At 38.9% G+C, this 21,980-nt stretch overlaps 1 protein-coding gene and 1 long non-coding RNA gene across 5 annotated transcripts; one reads left to right on the top strand and one right to left on the bottom strand.

The window, feature by feature from the left end:
* Positions 1 to 1,627: 1,627 nt before the first annotated feature.
* Positions 1,628 to 4,771, bottom strand: TPBG (trophoblast glycoprotein). 4 transcript variants are annotated; one of them, XM_025444704.3, is made up of 2 exons: positions 4,635 to 4,771; positions 1,628 to 3,923 (listed from the first exon to the last, which is right to left on the bottom strand). In XM_025444704.3, exon 2 carries the CDS (start codon positions 3,592 to 3,594, stop codon positions 2,332 to 2,334), a length of 1,263 nt encoding a protein of 420 aa, XP_025300489.1. In that variant the 5' UTR covers positions 3,595 to 3,923; positions 4,635 to 4,771; the 3' UTR covers positions 1,628 to 2,331. The 4 variants fall into 4 exon arrangements, with proteins under 4 accessions (XP_025300489.1, XP_048948252.1, XP_048948254.1 ...); XM_049092295.1 differs by having other exon boundaries at positions 4,631 to 4,769; XM_049092297.1 differs by lacking the exon at positions 4,635 to 4,771 and adding an exon at positions 4,365 to 4,467.
* A 125-nt stretch (positions 4,772 to 4,896) lies between these two features.
* LOC112658482 (uncharacterized) lies at positions 4,897 to 15,822 on the top strand. The gene is made up of 3 exons (XR_003135733.3): positions 4,897 to 4,992; positions 13,971 to 14,137; positions 15,179 to 15,822. It is a non-coding gene; the product is annotated as an uncharacterized LOC112658482 (long non-coding RNA).
* Positions 15,823 to 21,980: the final 6,158 nt, after the last annotated feature.

The following is a 21,980-nucleotide window of genomic DNA, read 5'->3' as shown; positions in this document are numbered from 1 at the left end:
ATCTGCTGCTTTCTTGGATCTTAGATAGAGCTCAGTTTTCAACTATTAGATTATCATATAATGAAGAAGAAATAATTCTTCTAAATAGACTAGAAGTATTACAATTGCTTTCCACAATATCAGCCGACTTTCTAGTGAAAGTCTATCAGTAGTTGATTTCTAAGATGGTGTGTGTGCCCTTATTTATTAGATGTTTTCACTATTTTTGGCAGGCTAATATCTTCATCATTCTTAGGAAATAATGGCAGCTAGCCAGCTTATGAATTCCTGGTGAACACTTAAAATGTTTAATGGAATATTAAGTACCATATATTTAACCTTTCCTCGGGTAATTAATTACAGGATCTGAAATATCTCCTATAAGTAATAAATACCATATTTCATAAAATGAGCCTTATGAAACTTAATATAGTTAAAACTTCATATTCTGACTACAGAGTCTAAACAAGGAAGATTCATAAATTTTTAGCCTAATTTTGAAAACTTCTCAATTTAACTCAAAGAAGGAATAGGCAAAGATCTCTAGAACCTAAAGGACTACAACCCTATATCCTTTATAAAAATATAGAAATGTACATTTTATTTCAAATATAAAACAGTATAGAACACTATCAATTTAATGAGAAATAAAGCCCGAAGACTTATTGATACAAGTTTACCTACACTGTATGTTAAACAATAATGGCTAAAGTCACTTTTTATAATAGCTTGGAGATTTATGGAATTCACTTTTAAGCTTAATTGGCAAATAACAAACTGAAAAAAAGAAAATCTTGTCTATTACTGATAGTAGCAATTGGTTAGCCACTTGCTGCTTATTTACACCTAAATGTGATTTATTCTTCACAAGGGTGTATATACTAACACAGAGCTTAGATAAAATAAAAATATTCCCAAATTCTTAAATACTGAACTGAACACAACCTATGACAAGTTGAGACACTTGTTTATGGATATAGACATCTCTTCCTCAAATTCATATCCTGTCATGACAGTTTTTTAGACATACAAGCAGGATCTCTGATAAACTACTGACCATGTATGTCCCATTTTAAATGTTTTTTTTAAAGATATTCTCAAGAAAATCTAAGTCCCAATTTATATTATCATCTTAGGAAAATTTTTTTTAATTTACACTTTTAAATCTTTTATTTTAGAATATTGTGTTTTTAAGGTACTTCATTTCAAAACATTTGCATTGTATGTTTCATATTCTACTCTAAAAACCCACAGAACAATTTCATATAGAAAGTTTTATTAAGTAAGAAATTTCGTTCCATTCTAACAACTTAGCCTAGATAAAGCTCCAATCTGTGAGCTATCTATCATACAGAACCGTCCCCTCCTACCAACTTTATAATGCTCTTATAAAATTGTTTTCATGAATAGCATTAACTTTGGGACCAGGAGAAGTCTATTACATGAATATTCAAATTCTCTATTTAAATCCTGAAAGGATCCACCATCTCAAAACTATTTTCAAAGTCTATTTATTTGAGACACCACTCCACTTTCATTTTCAGCTATAACTAATACCTTAAATACCATCAGAACCAAGACCATTCAACATCATTGCCCCTAATCCTTTTTTTTTTTTTTCAAATAGCAAACTTGAACACAACTGTAATTCTTTTAAGAATCTTTATTGAAGTTTTTCTTAACAATTTAGTCTGTTGGACCTCAATGCAGTTTATAAAAAAACTTCAGTATAGTTTCATATAAACTGCAACCAAAAAAGTAATTCACTTTGTCAAAGAAGTTATCTGAAGTTGCAAGGTATTTTTTGTAATAGGTAGAACAGTAAAATGTAAGCATGCTCTCGGATGCAGGTGCTCCTGTGTACTACGGAGTTACTTTGAAGAGCTTGCTAAGATCTGCAGGCAGTTTATGGAATGCATTTATTTTCTCCACAATTTAGGTACATGAGAATCAAACTGATATTTATGAATAAAGTATTTTTCTCAAAAAAGTTGAGGCAGCTTTTGTTGAATGCTATCTGTGTGGGTACACTGGCTACACCTCGAACTGTACTAAGAGAAACAGACAGCCAGGAGTCCATGTTCATGCTGAAACTTGAAAAATTCCTCCACAAGTGTTGAGTTCCAAGAAAAGGGAGAGGATAAAACACTATGCACAGTTTTTCATCGTCTTACATTAACAAGACACACCAAGAAACTTCGCATAAGGAGGGAGCAAATTCCCTTCACGGCCTTCAGTCAAGGTCAGTGGTGTCCAGAGTGGAGGAGGGTGGAAGTGGAGCGAGCCTAGACGAAATAAAGCTTAAGTCTACGTCTCATGCATAGGTGCCCTTGTTCTGTCCCCGACTGTTTCTCAGACATCCGAATTGGAACTGAGGTTTGTTAACCTGGGGTCTGCATTGATTTCGTATCTGTAGTGATACCCTTCCATGTGATCCCTGCAGGCATCTCTGATGTTATGCATCCACTTCTTTATCCCCTTGCGGTTCAAATACAAAACCAGTAGGAAGATGGCACCTATCAGGGCTAAGACAATACCTAGGAAGACATAAGAAGTCTGCAGGGATGGAGGGAGGATAGGGTCACAGTCCAGGTGGGAGCTGTTGAGTTCCAAGAGGGCCCGATTCCTCATTTTCTCCGGGAATGCACAGGTGAGCCCGGCTTTGCCCGGCACCACCTCTGTCTCCTTGAGCCAGGCCACCATGTCTGCCATGTGACAATCGCAGACCCAGGGGTTGTTGTCCAGGAAGACCCGGACGTGGGGCAGGCTCTGCAGCTCCGCCAGGGTGGCGTTGTGAAGGACCTTGAGGGCGTTGTCCTCCAGGTGGAGGCTCTCCAAGTGCGTCAGGTTGCGGAAGGACACGTAGGTGAGGCTCACCAGGGAGTTGTTGCGCAGGTCCAGGTGCCGGAGGCCGGGTAGCTGGGCCAGGACGTCGCGAGGCAAGTAGAGGAAGCGGTTGCCGGCCAGCTCCAGGCACTGCAGCCCGCGAAGCGCGCGGCCCGCTCGGAGGGCAGCCGCCACCATGCCCTCGAAGCTCCGGTTCTGCCGCCGGTCGTCGGGGGGCACGATGTGGTTCAGCATCAGCTCCACCAGGGGGCTGGGGCCCGAGCGGCTGGCGTCGCTGCCCGCGAAGGCGAAGGCGCTGAGGTTGCCCAGCGGGTTGTGGCTGAGGTCGAGCTGGCGCAGGCTGGGCAGGTGCTCGAAGGCGCCGGCGCACACCTCCCGCAGGCTGCTGCCGCTCAGGTTGAGCGCGGCCAGCTCGGCCAGCGGCGGCCGGCGGGCGAAGGCGCCGGGGGGCAGCACCGCCAGCTGGTTGCCCGTGAGGAAGAGGTTGCGCACGTAGGGGGGCAGGTCCGCGGGCACCTCGGTCAGGTTGCGGTTAACGCACTTGACCGTGCGCGCCGCCTCCGAGCACTCGCAAGGCTGGGGGCACTGGCCCGGCAGCGGGGGCGGGGCGGACGCCGCGGAGGCCGGCGGCGACGTGGAGGCGGCGGCGGAGGGCGCCCAGGAGGTGAGCGAGGACGAGGAGACCCAGCCCAGGAGCACCAGCGCCAGCCGCGCCAGCCGCAACCGCCCGTCCCCGGCGGCGGGGCCCCGGGAGCACCCCCCAGGCATCGCGGCGCGGCGCGGCGCTCCCCGGAGCTGGGCTGGGACGGCGCCCGCTCCGAAGGCTCGGGGCTGGGGCCGGAGGGCGCGCGCCGGCCCGAAGCGGCAGGAGAAAACTTTCCTCGCGTGGGAGCGCAGGAGGGAGGGACCCCGAGTCACCCGGCGCCCCCTGCCGGGGTCGGCTCCCCGCCCCTGCCCTCTCCAGAAAGTACGCACGGCGGGCGCGTCGGGGCTCTCGGCTCGGCGCTCCTCCTCCTCCCGCTCGTCTTCCAGCCGCCGCCCCGGGGGCACCTCCCGGCCTCTCTAGTTGGCGCCGCACGCTCGGTCTGCTCCGGGACCTGGGGCAGGCGGGAGAGAGGCGTGAGGCGTGAGGCGCGGCGGCGGCCGCAGCTCCCCCGAGCGCGGGACCCGGGCTCTCCCAGCCAAGTCGCCCCACTCGGTCCCCGGCACCTCCCCGCGAAAGCCCGTCCGGGTCCCCCCCCCCCCCGGTTCCACGCACATGCTTACCCGGGAGAGGGGTGCGCGTCCCGGGGCACCCAGCGTAAAGCCTTCCTTCCGCCCAGGCCCACACTACATATATATACACACACCCCCTTCCAGCCGCCCGCCCTCCTCCCCTCCCGAGCGGTTCGCCCCCCCCCCCCCCCAGGTCTAACTTCTCGCTAAATCCCCAGCGCCTTCCCGACCAAACTTCCCACTCTCCCAGCTCCTGCCCCCGCCGCCCCCGCCGGCGACCTGCCTTCCGGGGTCTCCGCCCCCGCCCCCGCCCCCGCCCGGACCTCTCCTCCCCGGTCCAGGTTTGGAGGAGAGGGAAGTTTCAGGTTACAGGAGTCTTTTGATCTCTTTTGGTACCTTCCCGGATTAGCAGGAAGTGGAGGACCCAGCAGCTGTCGCCGCCCCCTCCTCCCTCCCCCCTCCCTCTCCCCCTCCCCCCTCCCCGGGCCGCGCCCCCGCTAGCCCCTCGGATCCCGGAGGGGGGTTCGAGTCCGCTCGGAGGAGGAGGGGAGACGCCGCGAACAAAGCGGCCGTGGGACCCCGGAGCTACCTACTCTCCCTGCAGAGGACGGGGGTGCCCGCGCCGCCCGGGGTGCGCCTCCGCCGCGGGCTCCCCGCCGCTCGCCTCCGAAGACCACGCCGTCCGCCCCGAGTCTCGGCGACTTCTCCGCTCGGCGCGGCGCTGCGGGCGCCGACTCTCCTCGCACCCCAGCCCCTGGCCCAACCTCCGCAGCTGGGAAAAACCAAGCCGGGGGGCGGGGGAGGGCCGGGCCTGCCGGAGGCGTTTCCCCCCGCGCCGCCCGCCCGCCAGCGCGCAGCAGGGGGGTTGAAGGAAGGACTCTGGGGTGGAGGGGGGCACCTGGGCCGCGCGCTTCCTCCTGGTGAAAATTAACGAGGAATGTGTCGGAAAAGGTGAGGGGATCCCTCTCTCCCCCCCCTCCCCTGTATCCTTTGGTGGTTCCTCATTTTGCCTACTGTATTTACCTTGGACACGAAGAAAACCGCGGGTGAATCTCGTGGAGTTCACCCTGATTTTAGGGACCTAGGGCCGCAAGGAGATAGATTTAGGGGTGACAGCGCAACGCGAAGCCGCGACATCAAGAAAAGAGCAGAAAAGCTACAGCGGCGGCAGCAAAACGCCCAGCAAGCTGCAAGGGAGCTTCAGAAAGTCTCCCACCAAAGTGCTGCTTACATGCCTACTTGAGGTTTAGGTGTAATTATGCGTCCCCACCTGTCCCGTCCTGCCTAACCCCCCCCCCCCCCCCCCCACTTCTTGGATAGTCACGGAACTTCAGAACGGAGAGAGCCAACTTTAAAGGGGTGGGGGAGGATGGGGGAGACAAGATTCGTTCTTGATTCATTGCCTTTTTTTCTCCCCAAATTAAAAGCAGAGGGAGAAAACAGCAGCCAAAGCATCCTAGAAAGAAAAGGCAAATAGCAATGACTTGAGTCACCCAGGAAAGCGGATGTGGCCCCGGTGTGTCAGCGCAAGTTACTTAAACTGGGAGAGCCCACGCGGCGGAATGGGGGATGGAAAGTGGCCGCTCTTAGAGGACAGAAGTGTGGTCCAGAAGTCTATCCTTCCAGGGGTGCCTGGCCAGAAGGGGGAAGTGGAGAGGATGGAGTCGGGGGAAGGGACAGATTGACTCTACCTGGAGGAGCAGATACATCGGAGGGCTTTAGGGTCCTGAAGGCTCCACCCTTGCTCTCTCAAGGACTCTGTATTCCCAGAATTTTCCTGAGAGGGTGAGAAGGTGCTGGTAGTCCCAGGTTCTTCATTTGAGAGGGAGAATGGCAATTAAAGGAAATAGTTGGGAAAATTAAGTTCTGGAAGGTAATATAAAAAGGAGCAAATAAGGAATGCTGAAGTTTGTGCCTGTGATAGTCCCTGTAGCGTGAAGAAATGCCCCAACCCTCAAGCTGATTCCTGATTACTTTTTAGAAAGAGATAGTCTGCAGAGTCAACAGCAAAAAACGGCCCAGACAAGACCTAGAGGGGTTGGAGTCTGCCGAGATTTGTACAAAAAGCCAGCCTTGCTAATTGGTATCTTCAGGGTTATCTAAGTTTTTTTTTCCCCTCTTATTTTTAAGTGTTTTGCAACAAGAATGTGAAACACTTTGAACAAAGAATCTCAAAAGCTATCTTCATGTTCTGTATCCAGACTGTAGTAGCGGTTACATAATTCTATATGGGTTAAAATTAATTAAATTTTATACACCAAAGAATTGATTTTACTGTATGATAATTTTTAAAACAAAATTAATTACTCAGGGGGGAAATTGTAGCAATGCTTTGGCGTGGTATGAACTCTGGTTCTGATCCAAAATGCAAGTACTCAAGGAGAATGAGAAGCACTTTAGAATTGGGAAAGGTAAAAAAAAAAAAGAAAGAAAAAAAAAGAATTGGGAAAGGTAATACATATTTCTCATCTAATACTCAAATCAACTTGGCAATATCGATGTCATTAGTACTCCTGTCTGCTTATTGATGTTGTTACTCTGTTTTACAAATGAAAAAACTGGGGTTCTAGGCCAGTAATAACTAGCATGGACTGAGTGGTATTTCCCTAGCTAAGCCTTGTGATCGCTTTAAAGAAATTATGTCTTATACTCATCGTGGCAGTATTCAGGTAGGTCCTCTTACTCCAGTTGTACAGACAAGAAAATTGAGGCAAAAATAAATTATGTAATTTGTTTGGATGAGTGGTGGATACGGGGCCCAGAGTCGTCTGCCTCGCCTACATACCCCACACTTCCAACTCTAGCAAGATTAAGGAGTTTGTGCCGTCCTGCTCAGCTACACTTTGACAGAACCAAAGCCTCACCCTGGTTCTCTTTCCCCTTTTCTCCTTATTGCTCCCTGCAGCTGGCAGTTGGCTATGGCTGCTAAATTAGGACCCAGAAACTTGGGACCATCTCTAGCTCCCTCATTGACTATTTGCCTTTGTATACCTCTGTTTCTTATTCTGTAAAATAGAACCACTAATAAAACTTTAAGGTATTTGCATTAGAATTGAGATAATATATGTAACACACTTAGCAAAATTGCCTGTTATTATTGTGCCCTCCTGAATTAGTCTCCCTCTCAGGATTTATTGTGCAACTATATATCTTTAAGTATGCTAATGACAAAAGTATAAAGATGAATAGTTTATGGTCCTCTTACAGTAGAATTGCCAGAATTAGCAAACAAAACAAATACAGGGCATCCAGTTAAATTTGAATTTCAGATAAATAATGAATAATTTTTCAGTATAAGTATGTCCTACATAGTATTTGGGATGTATTTAATAGTAAAAAAAAAAAAAATCCATTGTTTACTTGAAATTCTAATTTAACTGGGCATACCCTTATTTGATCTGACAGCCAGGGAACTTGTACCCTGGTGGAAGAAACAGTCACAGAAACTAAAGCTTTCAATGTACAACATTGACTGCAATTTGTTGTGTATCTTTCCAGTCTCCTCTCTTGTATATATTTTAATTGTTTCTGCTATTTTTATATGAATGGGATCATAGTGTATGTATTATTCATAAATTTTCTTATTTTAGGACATTCATATATCATTCTATGTCCATACATATAGGTTTGCTTTCTTCTTTTTTAAAGATTGCAAAATATTCCGTGCTTTGAATTGTTATACCACATTTTTTAAATCGCCTTATTGAAAGACATTTAGATCAGTAACTGAACTGCTTTTTAAAGAAGTTTCCTTCAAGTGAGAAAAGCTTAGTATGATCCATTATATTTGGATTGTCTTAAGCATTTAATTATCTTAAATTATCATATTTGCCTTACTCCTGACAGCTTGAAAAATTTTTGTGTGAGATGCTATTTCCATGCTCTAGAGGAGGACAGAAGATTTCAGAGCACATTTGTTCCCCATTTATTCTTTCATTCCAAAATGAAATAAAAGGAGGATCTGAATGTCCTAATGGAGAAGAACCAATTTAGTGTATTTCAATAGGTCACTTTGTAGCCTCCAGGAAAATGTCTCTGTACTATCATTTATTTAGATTGTCTCTACAAGATCAACTTTTCTTCTAATGACCCAAAGGAAAGTCATTAATAAATTGCTGAAATATAGTTGTTAAGTCCTAGGAAGGCAAGGAATAATGTAGTATTAAAAAAAAAAAAAAAAAAAAAAGGATGATTGATTATGGCCACCCTCATGAGGCAGAGGGAAGCCAAGTAATTCAACATGGACAAACATCAACATAATTTAAGACCACTTAATTTTGGTCTCTGCTTTAAATTAGCAAAATAACTGATAAAAGTAAATAATCTCAAATCTGAAAAATAATCTAAAGCAAAATCAAGTATTGGTGAATAACATCAAGCACATATGTCATAAAACCATGAATCAATACTTTAAACCACAACAAACAACAAAGATATGGGCTTCTTGTCTAAGATATATAAATTAGGTAAATTAAGTAAAAAATTAAACTAAAGCTAAATTAAGTAAATTATGTAAAGCTAAATAAATTAAGTAAATTATAAACTTGGGTTGGGTCAAAAAGGACATTTTTTTCATGAGTCCCTACAGTGGGGTTTGGAGCTAGTAAAAGAAAAATATAACAAAGATGTTTCCAAATGTATTGGAGTTTAAATAAATACTAAAGAAAGAACAAGGTAGAGTGCCATAGTTGGTGGAGAGGTTAAACTGGATGGAACTATGTGACTCTTCAAGGAAAAATATTGAAAGATAAATATATGGTAATCTGCAGAACTCCAAATAGCTAATATTAGAGGCTCATTCAACTCTGAAAGTGTTTAACTTTTTAAGACTTTTCCATATGGCCTCTACCTCATTGATGTTCTTGAGGTGCAAAGGTAGAGAGCATAAAAATCCCTACTGTCAGATTAAATTCACAGTCTAGTGGCAGAGGCTGACTATCTAACAGTAAGCATGAGGAGAGATTGTCTGGAGAAAGCTTCACTGTAGAAGCAATGCTTGAATAACTTTTTGAATTATTAGTAAGAACTCAGAGACCACAGATGGGCAAGTTGGTAGAAAGACTCAGAGAACTCGTTCAGATCTAGAGAATACATGGGGAAGAGCACAGCACATGTTGGAGGGTGTACAAGGTCAAATTTGAAATACAGTGGGATCAGATTGCTGTTTTCTTTTCTAAAAAGTTTGACTTCATCCCTTATGGTTGGGGAGCCTCTGACCATATTCAGCTAGGAAATGACAGGACCAGATGTGCATTTTAGGAAGATCGCTTTTGCTATCTGTTTGAAAGGTGAAATATGGGCAGAAAAGACTAAGGACAGGGAGAGAAGTTGAGAGATCCAAGTGCTAGTTGTTGCAGAACCTAACTAAAGTAGTGGTAAAAGATTAGCAAGGCAGGAACAGGTTACATAGACCAGTGGTTCTCAACAGAGTGACACTGCCCCTGGTGGACACTTTGAATACTTGTGGAGGCATTTTTTTCTGGCTGTCCCTATGATTGACATTTAGTGTGTAGAGGCCAGGGATAATATGCAATGAAAAGTTGTTCTGCTACCTACATGGCATTCCAATATCCACCTAGACATTCTTGTAGATGAAAAACCAGATTATAATTATCTCAGCCTAGAAACAACTCCATTTTACATTGAAACTGCAAGTATTTATAGTTATATTGTTTTGTTTGGAACTTTACAAAATTTTATTTCTGACAGCTATGCCACTCATGCTATTTGAATCTCTAATACAACCTACAGTATCAGTTTGCATTTGTAGTTATTGCATCCACGGTGATCTTACTTCAAAATGTCTAATACAAAGAAAAATTATTTTCACTATTTATTTGAATATTGGTCTACTTTCTCTTAATATCAGCCTGTTTATAAATAGGTGGAAGTATATTACCACATTAGGTCTTCTAATATAGTTATGCCCAAACATTTATAGGTTAATATTATTTAATATTTAATTATTCTCCTTTATATTATATTATAGTATATACTTAAAATTTATGTGTGAAGGTAAATTTTATGTAAAGAGGGGTTTCATAAAATACTGGTTTTAAAAAGGAAATACAAGTTTTAAAAATAACCTATACAGATATTTAAGAGCTAGAATCTATAAGTTGTGGCGACTTACTCAGTATGGAGGTAGGAATACAGACCTTTATCATTCGAAAAATTATAACATTTTAAATAATTTCAATATTTTCAGTGATGTCCAGGAGAAATCCTAATAATTCTAGAATGAAGAGTCAAATTTGGCTGTAACAAGCTGAAAAATAGCTAAAGAATAGAATAGTGAATTTTGTTTAAAGAAAAATCTACCTTATTTGGTTGAAATTATTTTTTTCAAAGGAAATTCTGATAAATATTTAAATCAGTGATATTACCTAATACTCTTTTTCTAATGTTAAGTAATTCAACTTTGAAAGTGACATTGAAGCTTTTCCATTTCTCTAGTTCTTGCCCAAACTGGGTTCTAAACCAAAACGGGAATTCAGTCAAGAAATGGGAGCAGTTGTAATTGTATCCACCATCCAAATTCAATTAATTTCAATTAAATTTAATACAGTTCAATAAATGTTTATTAATGTGCTTTTTATTGTGGTACTTACTTTGTCTTCCAAACAGAACCACCTCCAAAGTCAGAAATTCTCCTTTAAAAAATGTCAAATCCTGACACATTGACAGGCAATCTATTGCAAGTCCATGGCAGAGGTTCAGCAGACAGACCTAGGCCAAAACCTGACTACAGGACCCAAGCCTCTCTAATGTATTTTATAAGTCTTACTCAGTGAGCTAAAATACATAGGTTAATAAGTTGCCTGCTAGAACTGCTTGAAATATTTGAGGCCAATAAGTGAATATGTATCAGATTCAGTTTAGATCCTGATATAAAAGCCCAAGAAGAGAGAACTAAATATATTATGTATTTTGGAATAGAGATTTATCACATCACCTTGGCAGTGAAAATAAAAATGGAAGTCAAGAGTTTAACTACCGAGACAAAATCAAACCAAGGTCAGTCATATGGCTTGAGCAGTGTGGATGATAGTAGCATAAAGGAGTTGGTACTGAGTGCATGCCAAAGGATGCCTGTACTGAACTTGAACAAAACCTTTTGGAAGGTTGTGTAGCATCATGAAGTACTTGACCCCAAGAACACTGATGTGATGACATTTATGAAGGGATGATCCTCAAAATTGTTTAGCAATCAGAATGGTGCATGCAAACATGGACTAATAAGTGTTTAATAATCAGACAGGGTGCCAATAGGACTTTGTTGGTACAAGTTGCCTGAATGTAAACGTATATAGAATATATAACTATAGGTAGGCAGGTAGGTGATAGATAGATAGATAGATGATAGATAGATAGATAGATAATAGAGTTTTCTGATAATATCAACTACACACCACAGTACGGGCTATCACTCTAAAATTGTTCCATAATTTCTAAGCTTTACCATAGGAACTGGAAGATTTTTTAAAATAAGAAAATAACCAGTAGTTATTATGAATAAGCTGAATTTATTTGTAACTTATTAGATAAATAATTTTGAAGTGTATGATGAGTGCTTCTAGGCACTGTACTGAGAACTAAGAATGCAATGGTGAATAAAACAGGCAGGGGCCCTGTTTTCATGAAAACTTATTGTTTCCACAAGTTTATTAAATCAATTATCTGAAGTGTGGGAAATCTAGTTTTCTTTTTGAATTGAATGTAAATATTTTGTTATTAAATATAGAAAATACAGTATAACAAAAATCTGTGTAGTTACTGCTCAGCTTTACAAATTCTAACATTTGGTTTCTTTTTCGATTTTCTTTTTTTTTTTTTAACATTTTATTTATTTATTCATGAGAGACACAGAGAGAGAGAGGCAGAGACACAGACAGAGGGAGAAGCAGGCTCCATGCAGGGAACCCGATGTGGGACTCAATCCCGGGTCTCTAGGATCAGGCCCTGGGCTGAAGGCGGTGCTAAACCGCTGAGCCACCAGGGCTGCCCTCTTTTTCAATTTTCTTTTGCATATAATTAAAGCACCTAACTTGGTAAGTTTTGACTTATGTGTACCCTTGAATAAAGAAAATGAACATATTTATCACCCTCAAAAGTTTCCTCATGACCTTTAATAATCACTCCATCTACATATTACCTCTACCCAAATTCATCCCCATGCAACCATTGATTTCATTTCTATCACTATAGATTAGTTTGAATTTTCTTGAATTTTATATAAATGGAATCACATAGTATGATAACATCCATGTTGTTTTGAGTATCAGTAATTCATTCTTTTTTTTTAACTGAGTAGTATTTTATGGTATGGATATAGGATATTTTGTTTATCCCTTTACTTGTTGATGGTTATTAGTTTTGCTTCCAGTTTGGGGCTATCATACATAAGGCTCTGATAAACAATCATGTTCAAATCTTTGTGTGGATACATGCTTTCATTTCACCTGGGTAAATTACAAAAGATGGAATGGTTAAGTCATATGGCAAATTTATTTTTAACTTTTTCAGGAATTGCCAGACTGTTTTCCAGAGTGGTTATATTATTTTATATTACCTCTAGCAGTGAAGATTTCCAGTTGGTCCACATCTTTCTAACACTTGACGTGGCTAAACTTTTTAATTTTAGATATTCTAAAAAGTATGTAGTAGTATCTCATTTTGCTTTTCATTGGTCAGTGATAGTGAGCACCTTTTGATGTTCTTATTTGCCACCTGTGTTATCTTCGTTCATGAAGTGTCTGATCAATTCATTTGTCCATTTTCTAACTGGGGCTGTTTGTTTTCATGGAATTTTTGTTTTTAAAAAAATATTTGTTTATTTATTTATTTGAGGGAGAGAGTGCATGAGGAGGAGCAGAGGGAGAAGGAAAGAGAATCTCAAGCAGAAGTGGAACATGGAGTCAGATTGGGGCTCCATCCCATCCATGACCCTGAGATCATGATCTGAGCCAAAATCAAGAGTCCAACACTTAATTGATTAAACCACCCAGAAGCCCCATGGGACTGAGTTTTAATTAAGAGTTCTTTATATATATATTCTAGCTATTAAGAAATAATAATAAACTAGAACTATGCAACTAGACAAATACTGCTGAAACTCACAATTTAAGAGAAAAGTAAAGAATCCCAGAATCATTTAAGCAAAAAACTGGCATTTGTGAAGGAAGAAAAACTGAACTTATTTCAGAATTTTTTTCTGCTCTAACAATTGCTAGAAGAATTCAGAGCACAAGGAATACCCTGAATTTAAAAAAATAATTTATTTTATTTTTTATTTCTTTACAGATTTATTTATTTATGTATTTATTCATGAGAGACACAGGGAGAGGGAGAAGCAGGCTCCATGCAGGGAACCTGACATAGGACTTGATCCTAGGTTTCCAGGATCACACCCTGGGCCGAAGCTGGTGCTAAACTGCTGAGCCACCCGGGCTGCCCTCAATTTATTTTTTAACATACATAATTCATTTAAACAGTTGAAAATTAAAAAGTAACAAAAAGGTATACAAGGGAAATTCTCTTTCCACTCCTCCTGTCCTTCAGCTATCTGGTTAACCTTTCTATAGGCAACTAACTTTTATCAGCTTTTCTTGTGCATCCTTCTAGTCATGTGCATATTATGCAAATTTATTTTCACAAATGATTGACTACTTCACAGTGTTCTGTATTTAATTTAATTGAACCATAAGTGTCAGAGACTATTTCTTATTACTATAATATAGAACTCTTTTGTGGATAGATGGTATCCATTGCAGTGTATTAGCTATCTATAGCTGTGTAATAAACCATCTCAAAACTCAGTGCCTTGAAACAATTCTTTATGTGTATAGTGTATGCACCTGCAGGATTGTATAATCTGAGTTGGAGTTGGTTGGCAAACTCTGCTAATCTGGGTTTACTCCTGCTTCTAGAAATTGACTGATATGCCCTACTCTAGGCTGGGCCTGACTGAGACGCCTATTTGAACACAGTTCTTCTCCAAATGCCTATGACCTTCCTCCTAAGATGAATGGAGTAGCCGAGGCATGTTCTTCTCTTGACAACTATAGAAGCACAATAGAAGGGAAGCCTAAACCAGGTAAGTCCTTTTCCAAATATTGCCGGCATCACATCTGTCAACATGTTATCAGCCAAAGCAAATCATGTGCTAAGGCTAAAGAGCAGGGAACTACATCCACAGTAGAAGAGCACTACAAAATGATACAGTAAAAGGCTCGTACAGAGGAAAATCTGAAGAAATGGAGCTAGTGTGCAATTTACCACAAACCGATGTGACATAATTTATTTAAACAACCTCATATTAGAAGGTTTTCTGCTTTTTGCTATTACAAGGAGTGCAGCAATGATTAATGAGTATATATATATATACATTATCTTTCACATTTGCCAGTATATCTCTAGGGTAAATCCTTAGAATATGAATATGGGCTTTTGTGATTTTGATAGGTACTGTCAAAGCACCATTCAGAGATTATTGTAACAATTTATATCTTCACCAATAATGTTGGGACTGTGTTATCATTTTTTCATTCCTGCCAACCTTGCACATGAAAATGTAATATTTGTATAGCTCTAATTTGTATTTTTTTAATTATAAGTGAGGTTGACAATCTATATGTTTAAAAATCACAAATATTTATTTTTTAAATCTGTATGTTCATATGTTTTGCCCATATTGTTCGGATTTTTTTCTTTTTCTAATTGATTTGTATATATTGAAGAAATTAGCACTTTATTTTTTAAATTAAGAGCCCTCAAAAACAATAGCTCCTCTTAATTAAGAACACCAACAGAATCATAGGCCAGCTAGTTCACAGAGAGAGTCAGTGAAAGAGCAAAGAAGAAACCCAACCCCCCCAAGGTCAAAACACAGATACTGACCTCAAACACTACCCCTGCTTGAATTTGTTAATTTATGCCTTAATCATCTCAGATTGCCATAATAAAATATCATAAATTAGGTGACTTAACCAATATGAATTTATTTCTCATGGTTCTAGAGTTTGGGAAGTCTAAGATCAAGGTGTTGTCAGGGTAGGTTACATGCTGAGGCCTCATATCTTGGCTTGTAGGTAACAACCATCTCTGTATGTCCACGTGACCTTTTCTTTGTGTACAGGCAGAGAGGAAACTCTTCTTCTAAGGACATTAATATTATCATGGACATTATCATCAATGGCTCACCTCCTAATACTATCACATTGAGGCTTCAACATGTGAATTTGTTGGAGGGTGGATGCAACCCCCCATAACATTTAGTTAAAATGTTATTATATAAAGAAAAGAATTCATTTTAATTATAAAAGGTAGTATAAATGCATGTCTCTTATTTTTCTTAACTGATTTAAAACACAATTGTATAAAATACCATGTATACAATTATATGATTAGATAAGAACATATAGAAATATATTTGCCGGGATCCCTGGGTGGCGCAGCAGTTTGGTGCCTGCCTTTGGCCCAGGGCGCGATCCTGGAGACCCGGGATCGAATCCCACGTCGGGCTCCCGGTGCATGGAGCCTGCTTCTCCCTCTGCCTGTGTCTCTGCCTCTCTCTCTCTCTCTCTGTGACTATCATAAATAAATTAATTAATTAATTAAAAAATATATATATTTGCCAACAATAGTACAAAGAAGGGTAATGTTAACAAAGTCTTATTGGGCTAAGAAAATGACACTTGATGGTAACTTGAATCCATGGAACATATGCAGAGAACCAAAAAGAGTAAATAAGGTTAATAAAACAAACTCTGTAAATATAAACTTGTTTTCCTCTCTTTACTTAGCTAGATTAATAGGATAAAATTATACAAAGTGGGGATCCCTGGGTGGCGCAGCGGTTTGGCGCCTGCCTTTGGCCCAGGGCGCGATCCTGGAGACCCGGGATCGAATCCCACGTCAGGCTCCCGGTGCATGGAGCCTGCTTCTCCCTCTGCCTGTGTCTCTGCCTCTCTCTCTCTCACTGTGTGCCTATCATGAATAAATAAAAAAAAAAAAAATTATACAAAGTAATAATTATAACAATATATTGGTGGGTTAGTAATATTCATATATATGTATATATAATGTATATATATAATATGCATAACAATAATCGTCCAAAAGGGAGAGAGAATAGAGTTGTACAGAAGTGATGTTTCTGTATCACACTGTAATTAAGTTTGTATAAATCTAAAGTAGATTCTGATAAGATGTATATAGTAATCCCTAGAGTAATCACAGACAAAATAAATTTTAAAATCATGAAAAAGTAATTATAGTAATTAAAGTATAACTCAAAAAAATATTTATTTAATCCAAAAGAGAGAAATAGGAGGAATAGAAACAAAAAAGACATGAGATAATAGAAAGTAAAAATTTAGAAACTAAAATAGCGGGCATAAATACAATTATATCAATTATAACATTAAATATGAATGGGTTAAATAATCTAATCAAAAGGCAGAGATTGTCAGACCAGATAAGAATACCTGATCCAAGTATATGCTGTCTACAGAAGAAGCATTTTATATTCAAAGATACAAATAGATTGAAAGTAAAAGAATGGAAAAAGGTATATCATGTAAATAGCAACCACAGGGAATCTAGAATGGATAATATAATATAATAAAATATTATCAAACACAGTAGACTAAAATGAAAAATGTTACTAGATATGAAAAGGGCATTTTGTAATGATGAAAGGGTCAGTCTACTAGGACATTATAACAATTATATATGCACCTAACAGTGGGAGCCCCAAAATACATGAAGCAAAAACAAACAAATTGAAAGGAAAAATAGAAAACCTAACAATAGTAATTGAATAACTCAATACCCCCTTTCAATAATGAATAGAACATCTGAGCAGAATATCAACAAAACAAATAGAAACTTGAAAATATATCTAAAATAGACCTAACAGACATAGAATATTCTATGCAACAACATAGAATTCTAACAACAGCAGAATACACATTTGTCTGAGTACATGGAACATTCTCCAGGATAAACTATGTGCTAGGCTCTAAAACAAGCCTCAGTAAATATAAAAGGTTTCAAAATTTAGAAAGTATTTCTCTGATCACACTGGAGAGAAATTAAAGATTAATAACAAAAAGAAATTTGAGATATTCACAAATAATGAGGAAATTAGACTCTACATAACTAAATAACCAATGGGTAAATGAAGAAGTCAAAAGAAAAATTAGAAATTACTTTAGGATGAACAAAAATAAAGATACAACATACTAATAGTGAAAAAATGCAGTTAAAGCAATTCTTAGGAATTAATAGCTGTAAATGTGTATGTTAAAAAAAAACTCAAACGATCTGACATTTCACTTTAGATAGTAGAAAAAAAGAATAAATTAAAATCAAAGCAAGCATAAAGGAGAAAATAATCATTAGAACTCAAATTAATGAAATAGGTAAAGAAAAATAATAAAGAAAATAAAATATACAGATGGTTCTTCAAAAAGATAAAATTGATAAAACTTTAGTTTAACCAAAAAGAAAGGCTCAAATTACTAAAATCAAGAATGAATGCAGACACATTATTACCAACCTTATAAAAATTGAAAGGATTATGAAAAAAATACTATGAACAATAGTGTTCCAACATAATTTAGATGAATGGAAAAATTCCTAGAAAGACTCAAGCTACTAAAAATGACTCAAAAAGAAATAAGACATCACTGTAATTTATGCTAATGACTTAAAAAAGAATTAATTCTTCACAAATTTTCCAAAAATAGAAGTGAATACTTCCTATTTCTTTTTTTTTTTTTTTTAATACTTCCTATTTCATTCAATGATGCCAATATTACCAAATACAGACACCAAAGATGTCACAAGAAAAAATACATGCCAAAATTTCATATGAATATAGATGCAAAAATCCTTTTAAAAAAAGTACTAGGAAACCACATCAACATTATATAAAAAGGTTTACACACTATGACCAGGCAGAATTTACATCCAGGAATACAAGGTTGGCTTAATATCTGAAAACCAATTAATGTAATACACCATATCGTAGGATCAAAAAAAAAAAAAGAAAAAAGAAAAAAGGACCAACTTGATTGATGCAGAAAAAGCATTTAACAAAAGTTAACACTTCTTTGTGATAAAAACACACTTTCCACTAGAAATATAAAGAACTTACTCAACCAGATGAAGGGAATCTACAAAAAATCCACAGCTAGCATCACATTTAATGGTAAAAGACTGAATGGTTTCCCTCTAAAGATAGTAATAACACAAGAATATTTGCTTTCACCACTTCTATTACATCCACATATTAGCAATGAACTATCTGAAAAATGAATTAAACAGTTTGACTTAGAATAGAATCAAAATAAATAAAATATTTGGAAAGAAATTAACAAATTTGATATGCTGAAAACTACAAGGTGATATAAAAGGTGGCAAAATAAGAGTTTCCTACCATCACCCCTCCATGGAATATCGATTTTGGTAGTCATCTTTGGACAAGCACCTTTCTGGGCATCTAGCAGAGAAGTTCTAGCACACAACTGGAGCAAAGACATCCAAGAATAGATATACTAAAGAGGGAATCAAGAGCAGTTTCACTTTTCCTGCATCAGCCCTCCCCAAGGCGGCATGATTCCATGCCAGGACAGATCCAATGGCTCATGATTTCTCCCATGGGGAAATGTGAGAGCATGTGAGAAAGTGCCCAGCTTCCCCAGACATGCGGGATGTCAAGAGGCACACTTTTTCCCATCTTACCTAAATTACTGAAGTGAGCAAGACTGAGGGTTGATAGAGGGTGGGAATAGCAGCCAGGTCTCCAAACTCATTAAAGGGATACTCACCACTTCTTCCTATTAACTGATTTGTGAACTCCTTCAGGAAACCTGCCCACAAGCCACTGGGAATATCTTGCCTATAGGCTTCCACAACTGACCCATAGATAACCACATCCCACCAATACCCTCTTACCATCCTACCCCCCAGGACCAACTCCCAGCACATGGTTCCTCAGACAGCAGAAGAGAGCCTTTGCAAACAACTAAGTGCAGAATGCCAGCCTGACTCTGTGAGATTGGGAGAATGCTCAGAAAGTTGAGCATTTCAGGGCACCACTCTAGGGAAAACAAATAGGAGACTCTCAGCACTTAATGCAGTTTTGCAGGATCAATAGAGGATAGAGAATCTTAAAAATTCCCTCAAGAGGGAACAACATGTGCGGGCACATCCATAGAAAACATCTGAGAAACCTTCAGACTCCCCTGTTGGACTGTGACCAGGTATGGGTATCTTGTTCCTGAGGCCAGTGAGTAAAGAATAGAGGAGGTGACTGCTTCTTCAAATAAGAAAACAGAAATGCAAGGACTCAAGGATCACAAAAAAGCAAGGAAACATTGCACTACCAAAGGAACACGATTATTTTCCTGTAACTGACCACACACAAAAAAAGGAAAACTGTGAATTCCCTGACCAAAAAAAAAAAACAATTTTCAAAATAATTATTTTAAGGAAGCTTACCAAGCTACAAGAGAAAACAGACAACTTAATGAAATCAGGAAAACAATACATAAACAAAATAAGAGAGCCAACAGAAAGAAATCATTAAAAAAAAAGAATCAAGCAGAAATTCTGGAGATGAAGAATACAATGAATGAAATGAAAATGCAATGGTAAGCATCAACATCAGACTTGATTAAACAGAAGAAAGAATCTATGAACTCAAATACAAGGCATCTAAAATAATACAGTCAAGTGAGAAATAGGAATGAAAAAAAGTGGTGAACACCTACATGAATTATGGGACACTATCAGAAGAAACAGTTTTCATAATATAGGAGTCCCCAAAGGAGAAGAGAGAGAAAGGGGGTAAAAAGCTCATTTAAAGAAATAAGGGCTAAAAATTCCCCAAATCTGGGCAGAGTCAAAACATCCAGGTACCTGAAGTTCATACAGGTAAAGCCCAAAGAGGAATTCACTGAGATGCTTTATAATAAACTGTCAAAAATCAAAGACAAAGAGAATTTTGAAAGCAACAAAAGAAAATAAACTCCTCTCATACACGAGAACACCCTCCAGACTATGATAGGATTTCTCAGCAGAAACCTTGCAAGGGCACCTGGGTGGCTCAGTTGGTTAAGCATCTGCCTTCGGCTCAGGTCATGATCTCAGGGTCCTGGGATTGAGCCCTGGGTCAGACTCCCTGCTCAGTGGGGAGTCTGCTTCTCTCTTTCCCTCTGCCCCTCCATCCTGCTCATGTTTTCTCTCTCTCTCAAATAAATCAATAAAATCAAAAGAAAGAAAGAAAGAAAGAAAGAAAGAAAGAAAGAAAGAAAGAAAGAAAGAAAGAAAGAAAAAAGAAAAGAGAAAAATCTTTCAGGCCAGGAGAGAATAGGATGATATATGCAAAGTGCCAGCATGAATATTGTGAATACTTTGCAAAGCTGTCCTTCAGAAATGAAGAATTAAAGACTTTCCCAGACAAGCTAAAGCTGAGAGAGTCATCACCACTAGCGCTGCCTTATAAGAAATGCTAAAAGGATTTCTTAAGCTGAAATAAAAGGACACTAATTCATAACATAAAAACATATGAAAATGTAAAACTCATTAGTAAATGTAAATATGGTCAAATTCAAAGTACTCTAATACTATACTGATGGTGCAGAATTTGCTTTACTCCAATATAAAAATAAGATAAAGGTATTAAAAATAACTATTGGTATAATAATTTTAATTGGTGTACAATATAAAAAGATACAAATTATATCATCAAAAATATATAATGGGAAGAGGAATAAAAAGGTAGAGTTTTTGTATGTGATTAAATTTAAATTGTTATCAGCTTAAAGCAGATTGTTGTAAGTTTAAGATATTTTATGTAAGCCTCATAGTTACCACAAAGCAAAAGTCTATAGTAGATTCAGAAAAGTTAAAGAGAAAGGAATTAAAGTATACCACTTCAGAAAATCATCACATCACAAGAAAGATAGCAAGAGAGGAAGAAAAGAACAAAGGAACTGCAAAACATTCCCCATTCAAAATATTAACAAGATGGCAAAAGTAAGTCCCTAATTGTCAATAATTAACTGTAAATGAATTAAATTTCCCAAAGGACAGAGTCATTGAATGGATAAAATAAAAATGAGAACCAACTATGTGATTCCTACAAGAGACTCACTTCAGGTTTATAAACACATAAGCTGAAGCTGAAAGGTGAAGAAAGATATTCCATGCAAATGCAAATACAAATGAATAAAGCTAAACTCCTATCAGAAAAAAAAATAGACTTTAAGTAAAAAACTCTAACAAGAGGAAAAGAAGATTATTATATAATAATAAAGGGGTCAATTCATCAATAGAATATAATATATATGCAGCCTCATTGGAGCACCTAACTAGATTAAGCAAATTTTAACAGATTGGAAGGCAGAAATAGACAATGCAATAACAGTTGAACACTTCAGTGCCCTACTTTTAACAATGTATGGATCATCCAGAGAGAAAATATAATAAGGAAACATTGGTCTTGAACTATACTTTTGACCAAATGGACCTACCAGACATATACAAAATATTCCATCCAACAGCAACAGAATACATTTTCTTCTCAAGCACATATGGGATATTCTCTGGAGTAGCTTTTATGTTAGGCCACAAAACAAGTCTTAACAAATTTAAGACTGAAATCATACCAGGTATTTTTTCCAAACACAATGATATGAAATGAGAAATCAGTAACAGAAGAAAGCTGGAAATTTTATAAATACATGTGGAAATTAAACAATTCACTTCTGAACAACAAATGGATCAAAGAAGAAATCAAAAGAAAAAAAAATATTCAAACAAATGAAAATGGAAATACACCATTAGCAAACTACATCAAAAGCAATTCTTTTTTTTTTTTTCTTTTTTTTCTTTTTTTTTTAGGATGGTACCAGGATGTTTTTACA

The sequence above is a fragment of the Canis lupus genome, chromosome 12 (genome assembly GCF_003254725.2).
Source record: "Canis lupus dingo isolate Sandy chromosome 12, ASM325472v2, whole genome shotgun sequence".
Taxonomy (NCBI): domain Eukaryota; kingdom Metazoa; phylum Chordata; class Mammalia; order Carnivora; family Canidae; genus Canis; species Canis lupus.
The sequence above is the reverse complement of the archived record's forward strand: the minus strand, read 5'-3'. Positions and strand labels throughout refer to the sequence as shown.

Bases quoted from the DNA above. Each gene is read 5' to 3' on its own strand.
- TPBG (XM_025444704.3), bottom strand. From the start codon at position 3,594: ATGCCTGGGGGGTGCTCCCGGGGCCCCGCCGCCGGGGACGGGCGGTTG.